General features: G+C 37.0%; 3 protein-coding genes across 3 annotated transcripts; 2 read left to right on the forward strand and 1 right to left on the reverse strand.

Annotated features, from left to right (window-relative positions):
• Positions 1–7,745: 7,745 nt before the first annotated feature.
• Positions 7,746–11,910, forward strand: LOC127801051 (uncharacterized). The gene is made up of 2 exons (XM_052335865.1): positions 7,746–8,243; positions 10,920–11,910. The coding sequence occupies exons 1-2, from the start codon at positions 7,909–7,911 to the stop codon at positions 11,158–11,160; spliced, it is 576 nt and encodes a 191-aa protein (XP_052191825.1). The 5' UTR covers positions 7,746–7,908; the 3' UTR covers positions 11,161–11,910.
• Positions 11,911–12,198: 288 nt separating this feature from the next.
• Positions 12,199–13,943, forward strand: LOC127801050 (expansin-A20). Its single transcript, XM_052335864.1, has 2 exons — positions 12,199–12,839; positions 12,991–13,943. The coding sequence occupies exons 1-2, from the start codon at positions 12,704–12,706 to the stop codon at positions 13,623–13,625; spliced, it is 771 nt and encodes a 256-aa protein (XP_052191824.1). The 5' UTR covers positions 12,199–12,703; the 3' UTR covers positions 13,626–13,943.
• Positions 13,944–14,058: 115 nt separating this feature from the next.
• On the reverse strand, positions 14,059–18,100 carry LOC127801049 (protein THYLAKOID ASSEMBLY 8, chloroplastic-like). The gene is made up of 2 exons (XM_052335863.1): positions 17,660–18,100; positions 14,059–14,744 (listed from the first exon to the last, which is right to left on the reverse strand). Exons 1-2 carry the CDS (start codon positions 18,098–18,100, stop codon positions 14,337–14,339), a joined length of 849 nt encoding a protein of 282 aa, XP_052191823.1. The 3' UTR covers positions 14,059–14,336.
• Positions 18,101–18,145: the final 45 nt, after the last annotated feature.

The raw sequence follows: 18,145 nt of genomic DNA on the forward strand, positions 1-18,145 counted from the left end.
ACACACATGAAAGTTTTTATGTGATTCAGTCAGAATGATGTTAGTCCACGATTGTTCTCTAATTAATCCGGCAAAGTAATAATATATCATTATTGTTCATCCATCATACAAAGGTCTTTGACCCTTATTTATAGTATAGAGTGTTTACAATTTTCATAAAATCCAAAATAAAATGATAATATTATAGAGACAAGATGTACTTATCAATTTCATAAAATCGAGAATAGATTCCACATTATCAAGGGTCTAGTTTGCCTTAGATAAGACAAATGGGCATTGCATCCTATTATTCCGTGGCTTTTTTATTATGTGAGCTGAACGGTTCGACCATCTAACTGACAGCATCGTTGGGAGCTCACTTGATTTCGCGGTCTGAGCTTGGATTTTGGCGATGTGCGACCTTACTTTGACAATCTTGGCCTTGGGCTTCAAGAAGTTGGGTCAGCCTGCTGGGTTGAATCCAGTTCATAAAAAATATGGTCTGGAAATTACCCATAACAATGATATTTTTTTAAATAAGATAAATCATAGTCAAAATTGAATTTAACAACATTTTAATCATAATTAAATTCAAAATCTTAATTGTGGTCAAATTAGGAAATTAAATCACTGAATTAGAATTTTAAGTTATAATTATCACAAATAATATTTTATTTGATCATCTCTAAATAACATTTATTTTTTAAATAATTTTATTATTACATCAAACCTTATTTTATTTAAAATTCACTTAAAATAAAAAATAAAATATAACTATCAAGTGCCACTCCATGAAAATATATTTAAGATTTTTTTATTTATTTGTATGTGTAGCATTGAGGTTGAACATTTGGTAAGTTGGGTTACAAATTGTTCAAATGGAATAAATTAAAAAAAAATTAAAAATCAAATTGAGTCAGATAAATAGATAAATAGATGTTCAAATAGAACAAATCAAAAAATTTAAAAAAATTAAAAAAATTGAATCGATCGAACAAATTGAAAAACTAAAATATATATATATAATTAGTAAAAAAAATAACATTATTTTTTTATATTTCATTCGATTTAATTATTTTAATTTTTTTAATAAGAAGATCAAACAAAATCGAAATAACCAAAATACTCAAATTTAAAAACCAAACCAACCTATCAATTTTACCTGATTTAATAATTTTAATTTAATCAAAATATTACTCGCTCACAGTAGCCAATCTATGTTTTTGACTTTTGAACCATATATTTGGTGTACTTTTTATTTCCTGACAAGCAAGACCATTGTTTTTTTCTTAAACTCCCATAATATCCTTTTATGTTATTAACACATATTTATTAAGTTACAAATAAGATAAAGTTAAAGGATTGAGATAGGTTTGGTAGACCTAATCATGATTATGATTTTAAACACCTAAACAAGCATATTTAGTTTAATATATAATACCCAATAATTTGTTTGATGATATAACGTAACAATTAGCTAAGTGGTGAAATTAGTCAATTTAGATTAACATGATATAGTGTTTGGTATGAATATAGATTACTGAGCTAAATCATGTAAATTTCGTATATTGTATTATTGTTGTCGCTTGAACGTAACATAGATTTATTGATTGGAAACGTTATTCTCAAGTCGGCTGAACTTTGCAAGAAAGAGAACAATTAGGCGATGTAGATAAATTTTTATGCAAACACTCCGATACTTAAGTCATATATTGAATACTTGAATATCGTATTGAAATTAGTATTAGAGGCGTATATTTTTTAAAATTATAGTACGTAACAACCCAACTTTTTATAAGCGTACATTTATAACGCCTCGCTTTTTCCGAGCGTTAAACAACTTAGAAATGTTAAGAATATTTTTTTCATCAAAATATAACAATTTAGTACCTTAAATGATACAACCTAATGATACCTCAAAAATACATTAATCCATAACAATTATACATGATCATCAGTATAATAATATATATTGAATCCTTATGAGGAAGCAAATACCAAGACAACTCACCAAATCTATCGGCCATGTCATCATGTGCCGTTACGTCTTAATCATCTCATTGCCATATCTGCAACTCTAAACTGGAACGTTGAATGTTTCAAGGTATAATCCATTAGAAGATGAAACTTCTAGTGAGGGTCCAAAAACATATATATGGATGTATGATACAATAACGTGAACAAACATTTGCCCTAATATAACTTCTCTAGCCTAGAAGCCCGTCATGGAATCATAGGTAGAATCTTGGCACCTCTGGTAAGATAATCCTAACGTTATTCTATCAATTACCCTTATGGAATTACGGCTACACTTTTAAGGTGACATCCCATTTCCATGCACAAATATCAATATGACAATAATATCATGTCATGCAAATATCACAACTTTCATGCAATATGACAACATGACAACATGAATCATATCTTTCATAAATATCATGCATAATAAACAATCATATCATATAGGATAGGATAACTCACCTTTAGAGATAATCGATTTCGGGAATTTTCTTTTTTATCCTACACTCAACATAAATTAAATCTCAATCTATCATCTCAGCATATCAATTTAAAAGAACAAGATAATATAAGTAATATCATCACATCAGCGGAAGCAAGATCAAAATCTCGATAATACACAACCGTAATTTCTTTATCCATAATATAAAAATCTTACTATCGATGTTTAACATGACATTATCAAAATAATATATCGACAACTGAATATCTTATACATAATAAAAGACTTACAAAAGATCTAATATGTAGCCATCAGCTACATCCCGAGAACTTCATTTCCTCTTGCGCATCTACTTTCACCTGGAACGTTTGAATATTTCAGTGACAAAGTTCAAATTAGATGATGAATCATCTAAGCGATAGTTTAAAACATTTTCATGAATATATGTAAAATCATGAATAAAATCGATGTGTTCCATCCCAAGAGAATCTCACACAACACTTAACACAAATCGAAAAAAATGCAATATCTCTAAAGGCAACATAACCACATCGACACAATGACATAACACAATTCTGCTTAAGAGAGATAACCTCAATGCATGAATCTGGATATCACCTCTATATTATGTTAGGCATTACGCTCTCACTTAAAAGCACTTCGGATCTCAACACAACCTTTGCCACAAGAGGATTAACACTATCATCAGAACCAACGTCCACCTAGGCAATAATGTTATTTCTCAAAGGAACTTGGGTGATGTCCACTCTCACCCCACCACTCGAGTCAACTCTCAGCCTCATCACTTGGGGTGGTATCTACTCTCAGCCTCGTCACTTGAGTACCATAGGGTGAAGTCTATCTCAACTCCATCCCAAATGGGTCATATAACATTAATCCTTAGCACGCATCCCGAGTGCTATCACTCAAGTGTCATAACACATGTTGACAACCCATATCCCACAAGGACATCACACTAACATGCCAATGTTACTATTATAGATCGTGCATCATATAAAAACCAACATTTTCATGCACATAATATAAAGTACAAAATTCAATGCACATGTAAATAACCATTTTGGATGAACCATCCATATGCAAACAACTTATCACAAGTCAAATCATTTGTATAAACATATCATATATAGGATCAAACCACCCAAAATAAAACCAACTTTTAAGTAAGAACATTCACAGTAAATCAAGTTTAGGGTAAGAACTCTCACGATAAATCAAGTTTAAAGTATAAACTCTCATCTTGAACATATATTGGGCCATCTCGATTCTCGTGCCAAACCTCAAGTAATCGTACTAATGCTCAAGCCCAAGCCTCAATGATCTCTGGACATCATATTTATTCAAAATAATATCAATATATATTTTTCCTAATTTTCTTATAATTTTTCTATATTTTCTCTTTTTTTTTCAAATATTTTAAAATAAATACTTCATCAAGTATTTTTCCACAATAATTCATAAAATAATATTCCTAATTTTTTGAAATTTTCTGAAAATTTTCTCCTATTTTCATAATTCCCTTTTTTTTTCTTAAAAATTACAAAATAAATAATTCCTCCAATATTTTCCAGAATTTTCCTCTACCAAAATCCACAAAATAATTTTCCAATTTTTTCAAAACTTTCTAGATTTGTTTTTTGAAATTTCTTTTCTTTTTTTCCTTTTTTTCCTTTTATTATTTTACTTACTTCTTCACGTGTTGCCACTGGCCTGACGCTTGCGTTTTGCACACTTTTTCTAGTCTTCTTTCTCGATGAGCTGCTCGTCGTCGGCCACCTGGTTTCACCACGAAACCTCGATCTCTTTCCCTTTGTTCTTCCATGCCTCACGAACACAATGGACCACCTTAGGACTCGAAAAAATGATTGGAACAACCTCAAACGACCGCTTTATTCCTTGGTTCATGCGGATCGTGACTTTCTGGCGAAACTTCAAAACCCACTCAAACCTTGATGAAATCTCACCAAACTCTCTAGAATTGCTTTCAAATACAAGATGATCAAAACCTGACCTCATTTCGGTCAATCAACAGCCATAACTTCGCCCTCACGCATCCTAGGCCAAAAATGGCCATACCCTAGTTGAGATAGGGCTGTCCCATTGCTAGATTTGGCCCATGCGCAGTGGCAGGTTCGACCATGCCTTGATACAACATTTTTGAAAATTACACTTCCACCACAACCTTTCTTCAAATGCCATTTTGACCATCTTTCTCAAGTCCTTATACTTTGATATTTCACCACATGCACCCATAAGTTTCATGTTTCTCAATTGGCCTGATAAATTTTGAAAAATATCATTTTCTCCATCTTTTTAAATATAATCGAAAATTATACTTAGGCCTCAAATGCACGATTCGATCGTAAATCCTTTTGTTTCATCCCAAAATCACTTAAGAATTATTCCTTATGCTAAATATGAACATACTCAGGGTCCCATTGACTTCCCGGAAGTCATTTACGATCATTTGATTTCTTAGCCTGAATCCTAGCTGTACCGAAAATGGTTTCTGGTATGATTTCTTTTGATGTTATAAATTTTATCTTGTAATGCTCGTTACTACCATATCGGTTTCCTTAAATGTCTAGATTTTCGAGCATTTCTTACCGTTGATTCAATCATTTAAAATTATACCAATAATTAGGGATGTGCAATTTTTCAGTTCAACTGAATTGACCGAATTAGTTTGTTCGGTTCGGTCAATTAAATAGCTAAAAATCGGTTCGGTTATATTTATAAAAAATTCCGAATAACCAAAATAATCGAATTTGTTCGCCTACTGTTTTCCCCTACTTTACCTCCTATGGTTTTAATTATTGTCATCCAGACGGTTCCCCCCTACGCAAGCTTCTTCTCTTTCTCCCTCACGCCACCCACGGTTTACTCCCCCCCCACACGTGACCCTGACATTCTGGTTCCCTTCATTAACCTCCCAGGAGCCAAGGATTACAACCACAATGGTGGTTTCTATAAGGATGTACCCCAGTTGGATGAAGTTGTTGTCTTTGAAGGTGCAACACACTACATCAACCAAGAGAAGCCTGATGAAATTAACAAACACATTGTTGAGTATGTCCACAGGTTCTGATTTGTTCTCTCTTTGTTTGATCCTTGATGTTGTTTTGTTTCATCCAACAAGGTGGCAGCACTCGACAGTGCCACTGAACCGGCCCCACCCCAACCCCTCCAAACTTCTCTCTCCCTTAGATAGGATGGTGTTTTTTTGTGGGTGTTTGGGACTGTAGAGATGTCTTCGGCAATTTGAAGTTGCAGCGGCAGTAGTGATGGTCGTGGGAAGGAGTTAATGGCGGTTGCAGATGTGTTCTAGTGAGAAGGCAAGCGAGGCTGCTTAGCGTTTCCATCGATTCTGTCCCAAAAAGAGTCCAAACCTCTCAGCCTCACGACATCGATTCTGTCCCAAAAAAAAGTTCAAACCAGTGGTCCATCGCTTCGCTCATGCCTGTCGGCCTTCTTGGTTATCGTTCTCAAGACCCCTCCGACACCGACCCAGCTGCATCTCTCTATCTCCAATCATGCTTGCCCATTCGGTAAGTTTTAGTGAAGTTCGGTTATATCGGTTTCAATTTTTCAATTAACGTATCCTTTCGGTTTGGCTCAGTTAGTAGGCTATGATCGGTTCGGTTCGGTTGGTAAAAAAGTTGACGGTTCGGTCGGTTATAACCGAATGCTCTCCCCTACCGATAATTACGTTATAATCCTAATTCGCTAAAGACTTCACTTATGGCCCAAGATAAATTATACTTAAAACCTCACGAAATTCTCGGTTGTTACATAACATGCTTATTTATAGAGGAAAATAAAACTTTTTCTTAAATCATCATATAATTATAATTATTATAGATAATGATAATTTTAATATTTTGAGATTCACTAGTATTATGATTTTTATGAATAACGTTTATCTTGACGTTTCAAAATCTATTAAAATTATCTTGTTATTCATCTACAAACATTATCTTGTTATCTTGATAATTTATAAAGATACAAACGTTTATTTTGATTTATCCATAAAATATGCTAATCAAAATTAGATTGTTATCAAAATTAACATATTTTGATTTTGAAATCCATAAAGACGCTAATCAAATTAAATGATATCTTGTTATATTGATTTCGTAATTTATTGGCGTTTATAAATTCATCGTTATTCATTATAATCAAAATTAATTTTTTTTGTAAAACCCTTGAAAGGTTTTTCAAATGATAGAGTTATCTTGTTTGCTCTTTGTAAGGACTCCTATCGATTTGGGAAAAAATTATATATTTTTACCTCAAAAAATTACTTTTAGTTTTTAGATTTTTTTGGTCTTTTTAATATGTTTTTGCCTATGACACATCAATTATTTTATGATTAATTTTTATGTTGATTAATACTTATAAATAAATTTGACAAACAACTCTCACAAATTGACGTGACACATAAAATTTATAATAATTATACTAAAAATTATCAATAATTAATAATAGTCCATAATAGTTAAGTATTATAAATTATTGGTAATTTTGGATGGAGTATTATAAATTATTGTTAATTTTGGGGTAGAATTATTATAAATTACTTAATAAAAATATATTTCTCACAATATTGAAAAAAAACTCTCCATTTAACATAAAGGTATAAGTTTAACTATTTTCAAACTAATATATTATTTCAAAAGACAAGTTAATGCACGTGAGAGAATGAGAAACAAAATAACGAGTAAGTTTTATCATGCGTTTGTATTTTCTTTTAGGGATTGTTCTGTTTATATAGTTTAGTCGTTAATGGGTATGCGAGATTCTCGGTGGAATTATCTTTCTATTACAAATAAATGAGATCTCCGATAATAATGGACGATAGATTCTCATGTTAAATGGAGAAAAATTCAAAATGTAAAATAGATTATTTAATATAACAAGAGAAAGCATGGCATTACTTAATTGGCGAGACACATGTCATGTCGTGATTAACCCTTGCATAAAAATAAAAGATATTTTAGATGGGGGTACACAAGAATATAGAAAAATAAGTGGTAAAAGTGAAATTGGGAGAGAGAAACTACGAGGGGGGGGAGGAACGTAAGAAACGTATACGTTACTGACTTTTAGAAATATAATAATAATATAATTAATTGATTAATACAACTTAATTGTTGCATTTAAAAAGGGTTATTTATCTAATTGGGATTATTATTTATATTTTTCTTTTCAGGAAATTAAACTGAAAACGTGGCGATTAGTTACGGCCATCGTCATCGTCGTCCGGCCCAAATCATCGAGTAAAAATCCCAATAGAGAGAGAGACAGAGAGAGACAGAGGGGAGAGTATCAGGCGGGCAATGTGAGAGAGCGAGACAGAGAGAGCGAGAGGAAGAGAAGAGAAGAGAAGAGAAGAGAAGAGAAGAGAGGACGAGAACAGAGAGGAGAAAGGCGGGTTGGGTTCGATCATGTTGATGGAGGAGTGTATGAGGGAATGTATGAGAAAGCTTGCACTGTGGAATACCCGAAACTTCAAGCCCGTCATGGCGCACGACGAGCTGGAGCCCATCATGGCCACCCTCGGCTTCGTCCCGCTTCCCCTTCCGCCCTCCGCCGATTGGAGGGAGTATTACTATTGTGGTTCTGCCGCCGTCGCCGCCCCCGCCCCCGACCAGCCGCCCCCAAGCCCCCGCCTTCCTTACCCCAGAATCGACGGCCTCCACCTCCACACCTACTCCGCCTTCTTGGACGCCCTCAACTTCCATCTCTGCCGACCGGACATCTCTGATATCTTCCACATTCGGTACTTCTCTCTCTCTCTCTCTCTCTCTCTTAATTAGTTTTCTCTCTATTGTCCTATATATTTCTTGGGTTTTTTTCTCTGTTCCCCTTTTGTTTTTGTTTCGGTTACATCAACTATATTGTATGACTTGTTTGATTCAATTTTTTTTTTTCTTTTCCTTGGTCTTTGATTTGATTATGTGAATGCAATGGGCAGCAGGATGTAATGGCACATCATGTCTTCTTCTTACTCTGCCTCTCTTTTGGTTTGGATGCAAATAGATATAGTCATTAGTTTGTTCCTCTCAAGTCTCAAGAGAAGAAATTTAAAGCTTCTGGACTTAATTAGCACCTTTACATTTCTTCAAGTCCAAGAAAAAGGTTTCAACTGACTGCCATTGAACTTGGCTCAAAAAAAAAAAAAAAATTGTTTTTCTCACATCTCGTTTATGCGTTCGTGTTTGCACTGTTTTGCTGACAATATTTGGGACAGACAATTGAATGGCAACTGTTACATTGGCTGAGCAGTAGATTGATGGATGGATATCCTAAATTGCAGTAAATCAATTTTGTGACAATGCATTCAAACATCAACCGATAAATTTTATTCCTTTAGCTGTGGATTGATATATAAATGCTTAACCTAAAATAGACATTGCTTAGGCGTTTAGAAGGAAATTTCATTTTTCTACATCAGGAATAGGCACCTTCCTCTTCTGTTACATTATCGCAACTATTAACCGATCACATAAGGAGTAGGTTGAATCATTCTCGATCAAGAATGTTGAAACCTTTTGCTCTGAAGCGCCCTAACAATTTTATTCGGTAAACCTTAGATACTGCTGGTCTTTTGGTCTTGGTTGCTTAATGCATCCATTACCTGCTAGCCCTTGTTATCGTCGTTATCGCATTTTTCATATCTGGCAGTACTTTCCCATATTTGATCTAGATTTGCAATTAACGAGAAAAATAGCAAAAAGATTTGGCTTCTTATTTTTTTTTCCTTAGGGATTGGCTTCTTAATTGCACAGACTTTTATGATGCAAATTTGAGGTTATTCTCGCATTTGCTTGAGAAACTCATTTATCATTATGAATGCTTATACCTTCATATATATATGCCATGACCTCTGTTGTAGGGAGGCTTAATGACCTGAAACTACATGTTCTTCAACGGAAAGGCACATATAGTTGCATGTGCACACACACAAATGCTAGATGCACTACTTATGAGAGATTTCATAAGGACTAAAAGGAGCTCCCAAGTTACTTTTATAACTAAGGTTGATGGGTCATCGTGTGAAAAAGCAAAACGTTAATGGTAAGTAATGCACACTATATCATCTCACCTAGGCATATTGGGCTGGTCTTCTGGATCAATATTTTGCATTTCAACGACTTTGTGTCCTGCACTTCTGATCATACATTCGCGTTGTTGTCCTTTCAATACTTGCAAATGTGTTTTACTTACTTTAATATGTTTAAATTCTTTTCCCAAACATTTTGATCTTAAAAAGGTTAAATTATTCAAAAGATTTTACATAACATGCTAGCACTTGTATGCAAATTTATCCATCTTCATCATATATCCTTTGTAGCATATTTGATATATGGCATGGTAAAAGACAATGCAAGTGGTCAAAAATTAAAAAGGCCTGCTTAATATTATATATGATGAAGATGACATTCACTAATTTATTATACTCCATTATGAAGGTATTTAATAAAATTTTGCAAGAGTGTCAGTTTCTTAACGTGGCCCTCTTCTTTTATCCGAGCTCTGTACTGGTTGTATGAAGATTTGAGAGGGAGAGAGAGAGAGAGACAAATAGAGAGCATTTATTATGATTTCAAATTATATGCTTTCAAGGTGAGGTTACTTTGAAATAATTGAGTAGTGTATGGTTGTCATTTGTTTTCTGCATGGGATATAAATGGTGTTTGTTATCGTTCTGTTGGCTGACGCTAATATTTATCCATTTCAAATTTCAACCTTTTCCATAGTTGTTGCTCTACTCTTTATATTGAATGTCAAACATCACCCAGTGCTATAGTTGCACTGATGGAAATGTAATGGAATCTCAATAAAGTTATGGTTACCCGCTTGGGCTTTGAACTTAGTTCATTGCAAATGTGCGACATGGAATATGCTTAGTGATCCCTAAATTTTGCATAGACTAATTTTTTGTACTTGAATTTGACAATGAAGCACTAATTCAATTAGAATGGCTCATCAGAGTTAAAGAAAAGAGGTGTGTGGGTGCAAAGATTTCAAGTGCTGACATCCCTGTTGCCAAATAAACTCATTAGATGAATGCTTTTGGACGGTTGCGGGCTTATCCCTGTAGAGAAACTGAGCTAGCTGTGCAAGCTGGATATGCCTTTGTCTTTAGCTGGCTAGGCACTTCATTTTCTCCCAATCCTGACTTGTATATCTAGTTGAAAGTATATCATCTTGTCTTCTGAGTAAGTCTTGAAGAGAATATTTACATAATTCCATTTCAGGATTGGCATTATAAATATGTAATGATTTAGTGCAACAGGTGAATATCTTGCTATATTGTCAATCCATTTGAAGAATAGTCGTCACAGCCTTATTAACCAGCATTAGTCATCATGATGTTGATGTGTTGACAATGGTCAAAAATTTGTGCGTGTGTGTGTGTGTTTTTATCTATATAAATTCAATTTGATTTCAGGGGGATGCCACTCCATAAAGTTCATGACCGCAGCAAGAAGTGGCGTCGAATTGAAGAAGATGATAGTGTCTTTGTTTACAGAGAGGGGACGCTGGATCAAGCAGCCTGTGCCCACTATCAGAAAAACAAAAATGAGAATAGCAGTGGCATCAAGAGAAACAATTCAATGCTCATCCGCAGCAAGGGCAACAATATGCCGAAAGCCTTGGTTGTTCCCTTGACAGACATCATAGGGAGATAAGGGTAGTTTGGATATTTTACATAAACCTGGTACAGAAAGAACTAGAATAAACCTGGTCGGGGCATTCCCCGAATATGTTTAGTTTAAGCCAATTAATTGTCTGTTTTGGGCATAAGAACTAACATAAGCCTGCCTGCTTTAGTGGCATTCACAGTGCTAGGTTGCTGCTGGCCAATGACCCAATTTTTCTGCAAGAATTGGAGAAAAATGGCGGAGAGGCATAGATGATGAATGGGATGGTGATGTGTGTTTGGATTTCTGTCTCTACTTTTGAACTGAAGAAATGTTGACAATGGTTTCTTTGGGATGGTTGGCTGGATGGCTGGATGAATGGATGATGAATATGGATAAACTGTTTGCAAGCAGAAAAGCGGTTTATATCCTATCTAAACTTCCTTGCTCCTATAAATCTTTCTTGTTTGCTTGATTGATTGATTGTTTGTTTTTTTTTTTTTTAACCATCAAAGATCCTGGATAAGCCTCAGGTGCTGCTCCTATCTGTCACTCGGTAGTAAACCGACCTTTCTGCAATTTGTCCCGTTTTGAATGGCAGGCAGAAAGAAGTATATTTGATTAGTGTACGATGTATAGTTCCTTCAAAAGGGCTTCTGGATAGTGGTCTCTAACATATGGGTTATGGGCCTTGAGCTTTCAGAAGATTCCAAAAGAATGTTTTGGTTTTGGTTTGGGACTGGGCCTGTCACTACGACACCTGGAAGAAGACAATGAGACTGGGCATCTTGTTTCTGGTGTTTGAAACTTGGAGGAGCTAGCACTGGTGAAGTTCAATTGAGGATTTGACAAAAACTACTTTTGATAATATTTTGTTTAGTAGCAGCAGCCAGCAGTAGCAGTAGTAGTAGAAGTCTAGAAGATAGGATGTGAAGTGCAACCTCTTCATTTATTATAAGATTTTTCCTTCTCCTTCCAATAATGATAATGATAATGATAATAATAAAAAGAGTCCCCCAGTACAGGCGCTTGGCTTTTGAAATTGAATGCTGCTTGCTGCTCCCACCTTGGCCTTGGATACCTATTTTTGGGGCCTTTTGTTTCCCCTTGTCTCCCCCACCTTCAACAACAAAAAGCATTTGAGTTTTGACTTTTTGACTTGCATCTCATTTCCCTTCCGCCATTAGGAAGGAGCATTTAACAATTTTACAGTTTGCTGCTGCTGCGGCCGCCGCCGCCGCTTCCATTTTCTCAGAGTAGGAAATGTGAACTCTTTATTGCAGCTATCTAGCCCAATCCAACTTTGATCTTCAACCAACAACAACTGGAGGACATCCAGGTCTGGTAGCTTCACCTTTTGAGACCCATTTATTTTATTTTTGCATTCCTGAGGCTCAGAAAGAAAGTAAGCAGCCGTCTTTCTAGCTAGACCAAGAAGGAAGAAGCAGAAGCCTAGCTAAGAAGAAGAAGAAGAAGAAGAAGAAGAAACCCATTTGGATTCTGCAGAGAGAGGGGAGAGAGAGAGAGATGGGCTTCATATAGACTAGGCCCCCCCTCATTATAGCGGCTCCTCGATCAGACCTTAGATCAGATGGGTGCCCTGCCTCTCACAGTCATATGCCTGATTCTGCTTCAAAGGTGCAGCAGCAGCAGGGCTGCCGCCAACCCACAAGCCGAATGGAAATCTGCCACCGCAACATTAGCAACCGATGGTTCAATCATCACAGGTAAAATTAATAATAAGTCATTCCCTTATGTTTCGTGAAATTAATTAATTGTTCCGATCCAAGCATTATCATCAAGAGCAAGAGCATGTGCAGCTCAAATATGTATATTATTAATTACATGTTGATTGTATTGTTGTTGTTGTTGTTGCAGAAGGCGCATGTGGGTACGGGGACCTTCACAGAAGCAGCGGCGGCAGCAGCTACGGCGAATACACCGCCGCACTGAGCAGCATATTGTTCAACAGAGGGAGTAGCTGTGGCGGCTGCTTCGAGGTGCGCTGCGTCGACCACATCCTCTGGTGCCTTCCCGGTTCCCCTTCCGTCACTCTCACCGCCACAGATTTCTGCCCCCCTAACTACGGCCTCCCCGCCGATTACGGCGGCTGGTGCAACTTCCCTCGCGCCCACTTTGACATGTCCCAGCCCGCCTTCTCCCGCATCGCACGCACCACCGCCGATGTTGTCCCGGTACAGTACAGGAGGGTCAAGTGCGAGAGAAGCGGGGGAGTGCGGTTCACGGTGTACGGCACCTCCTTCTTCTGCCAAGTGCTGGTCACCAACGTGGGCTCCGACGGCGAAGTGGTTGCTCTAAAAGTGAAGGGCTCCAAGACGGGTTGGATCCCCATGGCCAGGAACTGGGGCCAGAATTGGCACTCCAATCTCAACCTCGTCGGCCAACCTCTGTCCTTCGAGGTCACCACCAGATCCGCAACCACCCTCACCTCCTATGCCGTTGCCCCCCCCAACTGGAGATTCGGCCAGACCTTTCAGGGAAAGCAGTTCTAGCCATCGCCAAGACCCCCATTCACCTTTTTCCGGCATTCACGGCATCCATCCGATGAGGTTCTTCCAGGTCAAAAGTAGAGACGATGAGGAAAGTTGAAAACATTACTCTAGCGTGGTGTGTGTAGGTCCCAAGATGTTGGCTTTCTTGCTGTATTTCAAGAAGAAGATGCACATGGTGATGGAACGTGCAATCATTTGAGGGGCTGGTGTTTATTTTTGCCCCGTGTTTCTAATTCTGTCTGGCTTGTCTTCCCTTTTGAACCTTGGAACATTGTTAATTACGTTAACCATTATCCTCTGTTGAAGATGCACATGGTTTCAACTCAATGACACTACACTTTGCACATGTTAAAAGCCCCATTTTTCTTAAATTACTTCACACGTTTCAAGTCCTTAAACCCATCATCGTCCAAGCTAGAAGACAGTTCCAGTGTACCACACTTCACAAGCTATGTATCTTGATCAGTTTACTGGAATACACATACACGCACACACATATATATATGCAGAAAATGTTTCAGGTTTACAACTATTGCAACTAGTCAAATGTCTCGGAAACATAATCAAGCTGCTAGCTGAATATTATTGTGGTGAAGCCAATTGTGGGGCAACACTGGAAAGAGGAAACTTCCATCAGTGTACTCTCCCCAGTGGTGTGGTGCAAGCTCTCCTGCTCAGTCCTGTCTACATATATACTAAATCCATTCGGTCTCAGCATACTGCAAACTCTTCCTTCTCCTCCTCCTCCTGTAACAACTCCAGAGTCTGGCCGTAGTATTTCTCAGCTTCATGCCTAACAACAGCTGAAAGGCCCGTTTCCCCTTTCGATTCTAGACCATTTATCAATATTCTGAATGACGATTTATCTGGCTCGCATCCTAATAATTTCATCAAGTAAAAGCACTCCATTGCAAGTCTTGGGTTGTTGAAACTCATCAAACTCTCTAACAGCGCATTCAAGGCCTCGCGATCAGGATCTAAACCATTTTCCATTTTCAATTCTTCGAAGACAACGACTATGCTTTCATACAACCCGTTGCTTCCCAAAACTGATATGATTTCAGCATACAATGAGACCTGAGGCTTATACCAGTACTCCTTTCGAACATGCTCAAAAACCTAGATCAGGCAAGGGCAATGCGTAGATAATGTCAGTAGGGTGCAACTCTTGTACTAATCAAGCAAAGACAAGAAATGCAAATATCATCACTCATCACAATCATAGCAGTTACAACACACCTTTAAAATGTTAAAGACAACAAAAACAGAACAAGTATTCCATGCCCCATTTGATAATTGTCAAATTCAAGATATCCAAGAAATCTAGAAGAGAAAAAGGAAAAAGGACACAGCAAACAACATTACTACATAGCCTCCGATCAGTTCTTTTCTAGACTAGAAAATGAGAACAATACAAAAAGGAATACAACTAGATGGCTCAAATATTTTGCTGCAGGATGTATGAGCAAAATATTAACAAAGCGTTATTTCCAATAGATATCTATTGCACACATTATCATCACCAAAAGCCTAGAGTATAAGTTCATACCATTTCTGGATTCATTACAAGTTCAACTTCATGTATGCAAGCATTTAATATTTGTACAAAATTTAGTTTGAGTGCCAAGTTGTTCGCAAAAATGTTTTCATAATATTTCTCTATACGACTCTGCTACTACATTATTTTGCAGAATAGTCAGAAATAGCCACAAACCAATTTGATCCTACTGCAAAAATTGGATTACCATGTCATGTGGCTACTAAAAATGTATTTGGCTTGCTCCACCAACTGACATGTGCCAGTGGGAAATGTTACAATATGTTACGACCCAGGGGTAGATTAGTCTTGGGAAAACTATTGTAACTAACTGTAACAGCTAGTGGTTAAGTAGTTAGAATAATACAACTACTCTAGCTGACAGTTAAAACACCTAGCAGGAAGCAATTGCCTTTAAATAAGGCTGTTGTAGAATAGGTTGGGGATCTTATGGAATAATACAGAAGTTTCTTTTCCATATTCTATCTCTTTTTCTCATCTATCTTTCTTTCTCATTCTCTCTCATTCTTCCTTTCTCCCTTCTTCAGTCTATCTGCTTAATTTCTTCCTAAAATTCAATTCTTCTTTCTGGAATTCAATTCGAATTCCTTCAATTGTCCAGCCCACAATCTGAGGGCTTGACACAATAGCTCTTAGAAACAAAGCTTCTACTATCATTTGGTCCTAAACCTAATGCATGAAGTCCTCAAAATAAAACTCCTCAGCATTCATCTTTTATGTGCCTAGCTATGCATCTTATCCACTCATGACAGGTCACTGATCATTAGGAGAATTATTAGAAAAATGAATTGCGTGCTTTGTGAAACACAGATAGAGCCTCATCATCAGGTACTCTTGGCTCATATATACAGCAAAGACATTTGGTTTGAAGTTATGTAGAACTAATAGAATCATGAGCATTGATACAAACTGTTTCTAGGACTATAAATGAATTTAAAAGATGTTCTTTCTTTCTTTTTCTTCTCCCACCTTGTGCTTGATGTAACCAAAAAACTCTGAGGTTTGCTTATATTTGATATTGTTAAATATGTAATATTGATAGAAATGTTGATTGAAGGTCATAAAGGTACCTTGCCTGAAATTTTGAACCAAATAAACTCACAAGTACCTAAATATGCACAAGTTCTTATTCTATTGGAAAATATCAATTTTCAGCATGTAACGGCTCATTTATTACAAACATTGGCCCCAAAAAACCTATGTAAGCAAAGAGTTACAAACTAAAGCAGAAAACACAATTTCGAGAATATTTTCTTCAGAAACTCCTCTAAAACCTATATTACTGTGGTTTATACAACATCCAGCATACTTGACATGGAGGATAACATCATAACAGCCCAATGCTGTGTGTTACAATTAGGAAGCTCAAACTATCTCCTAAAAAGTATCATTTATCACCTAATGGAAGTAAAAATACAGGCTTTTTGCTAATCTGTTAAATGCTCCCTGTGCTAGGCTCGTGAACGTAACGCATGAACTTTAGATGAAATCCTCCTGGTAAGGCACAAGTTGTCACTACTTCCCTTGAACATTTGATCCCCGATATACCCAATTAAATCTATACTTCACTCAATTTGACCACTAACTCGAACAAAATTTGAAACCCCATGTCAAATAAAATAAGGATCAAATTAAATCTACAGCATCCTACCTCTTGAAAAGTAAGAATTTGATTTTCTATACCAATTTTAGTGGATCAAGTGATCCAGCTCTCTAAAAGCCCCTTGCTTCCCCTTAGGGAAAGTAGGGAAAAAAAAATTTCTGCCAAAAACAATCTCGAATCTTTGCTGTGCCCACATGAAAGCCACTGGCCTAGAAAGGTAAGTTCTAGAAAATTGGGAAGTTTGGCAGAAATAGGTTATCAAATGAGCTAGTGGATGAGATGTAAAGTGCATGATGAAAAAGGATGTAATGCAAATGGACAGAAAAACTTATTGCCATTTGTTATACGGAAGAAGATTTTGTATTGGAAACATCCACCAAAGAAGGGACTTATTTCCAAACCATAAGAAGAAAAGAAAAAAGAACCACCCTTGTTTCCTTTTGGACTAGTCAGGAGGAGATTAAAAGGGTAAGGCTGCCTCATACTCTCTGGGAAATGGGATGACCAAACAACAAACAAAGGTTTGTATGAGGGCGCTTGCTAACAATTCAAAGTCGGGGAAGTTGATGTTTTTCTACAAACTGTGGCAGATTGTTGTTGCTTTGACTAGTCATTTGGCTATTGCAGTTTCAGAAATGAATCCTCAATGCCGGGTTCAAGTTGTTGGTTTTATATGATAAGACTGTTGTGGTTGCAAATTTATTTAAGGTGTTCATCCAGATTAGGCAGTCAGAAAACATTAAAGGGAGAAGTAAGTAAACCTGTGATATCCAGTTTAAAGTTTTCTCTTTAACTAATTTCTTTTTCCAATAGCCTCCACCGTTAACAGAGAGAGAGAGAGAGAGAGAGAGAGAGAGAGAGAGAGAGAGAGACCTGGAGTGCTAGAAGGCATTGGTTCTGACGAAGGAGTTCGCGCAGAACGGCCATCATATCGGATTTGAGCAAGCGCTTGAAGTTGGAGGCAAAAGCCCGGTGGAGGAGAGGCGCATGATGATGATGATGGGCTCGCTTCAAGGCCTGAATAGCGTGGATGGCTTCGGTGCTGAGACTTCTTCCCCGCTGAAGGGGCTTTCGGTTTTTGCTCCTGTCCCTCATTGTTATCGTAAATGGCGGCTGCAGTAACAGCGGCTGCTGCTGCTTTCTTCTTCCGTTGTGTCGCTGCTGAAGAAGAAATTCCAACTCTTGCAGTCCCCCCGAGCCTGAGAAAGGGCTACTTGGCGTAGTACTAGTAGCAATTGGACGCCAATTCATCGTCATCGCCCTCTCTTCTCTCCCCTCTCTCCTCTCGTCTCTACATGCAGAAAAAGCAAGCATCAAACCAATTTCAACGGCCACGGATCAGATACATCTCTCTGAATC

The sequence above is a fragment of the Diospyros lotus genome, chromosome 5 (genome assembly GCF_014633365.1).
Source record: "Diospyros lotus cultivar Yz01 chromosome 5, ASM1463336v1, whole genome shotgun sequence".
Lineage (NCBI taxonomy): Eukaryota > Viridiplantae > Streptophyta > Magnoliopsida > Ericales > Ebenaceae > Diospyros > Diospyros lotus.

What these genes read in the sequence shown, in the direction of transcription:
- LOC127801051 (XM_052335865.1), top strand. Translation starts at nt 7,909, where the DNA reads ATGTTGATGGAGGAGTGTATGAGGGAATGTATGAGAAAGCTTGCACTG. An exon ending in TCTGATATCTTCCACATTCG is followed by an intron (nt 8,244 to 10,919) that starts GTACTTCTCTCT and finishes ATTTGATTTCAG; the next exon opens with GGGGATGCCACTCCATAAAG.
- LOC127801050 (XM_052335864.1), top strand. Translation starts at nt 12,704, where the DNA reads ATGGGTGCCCTGCCTCTCACAGTCATATGCCTGATTCTGCTTCAAAGG. An exon ending in CGATGGTTCAATCATCACAG is followed by an intron (nt 12,840 to 12,990) that starts GTAAAATTAATA and finishes TTGTTGTTGCAG; the next exon opens with AAGGCGCATGTGGGTACGGG.
- LOC127801049 (XM_052335863.1), bottom strand. Translation starts at nt 18,100, where the DNA reads ATGCTTGCTTTTTCTGCATGTAGAGACGAGAGGAGAGAGGGGAGAGAA. An exon ending in AATGCCTTCTAGCACTCCAG is followed by an intron (nt 14,745 to 17,659) that starts GTCTCTCTCTCT and finishes TGCCTGATCTAG; the next exon opens with GTTTTTGAGCATGTTCGAAA.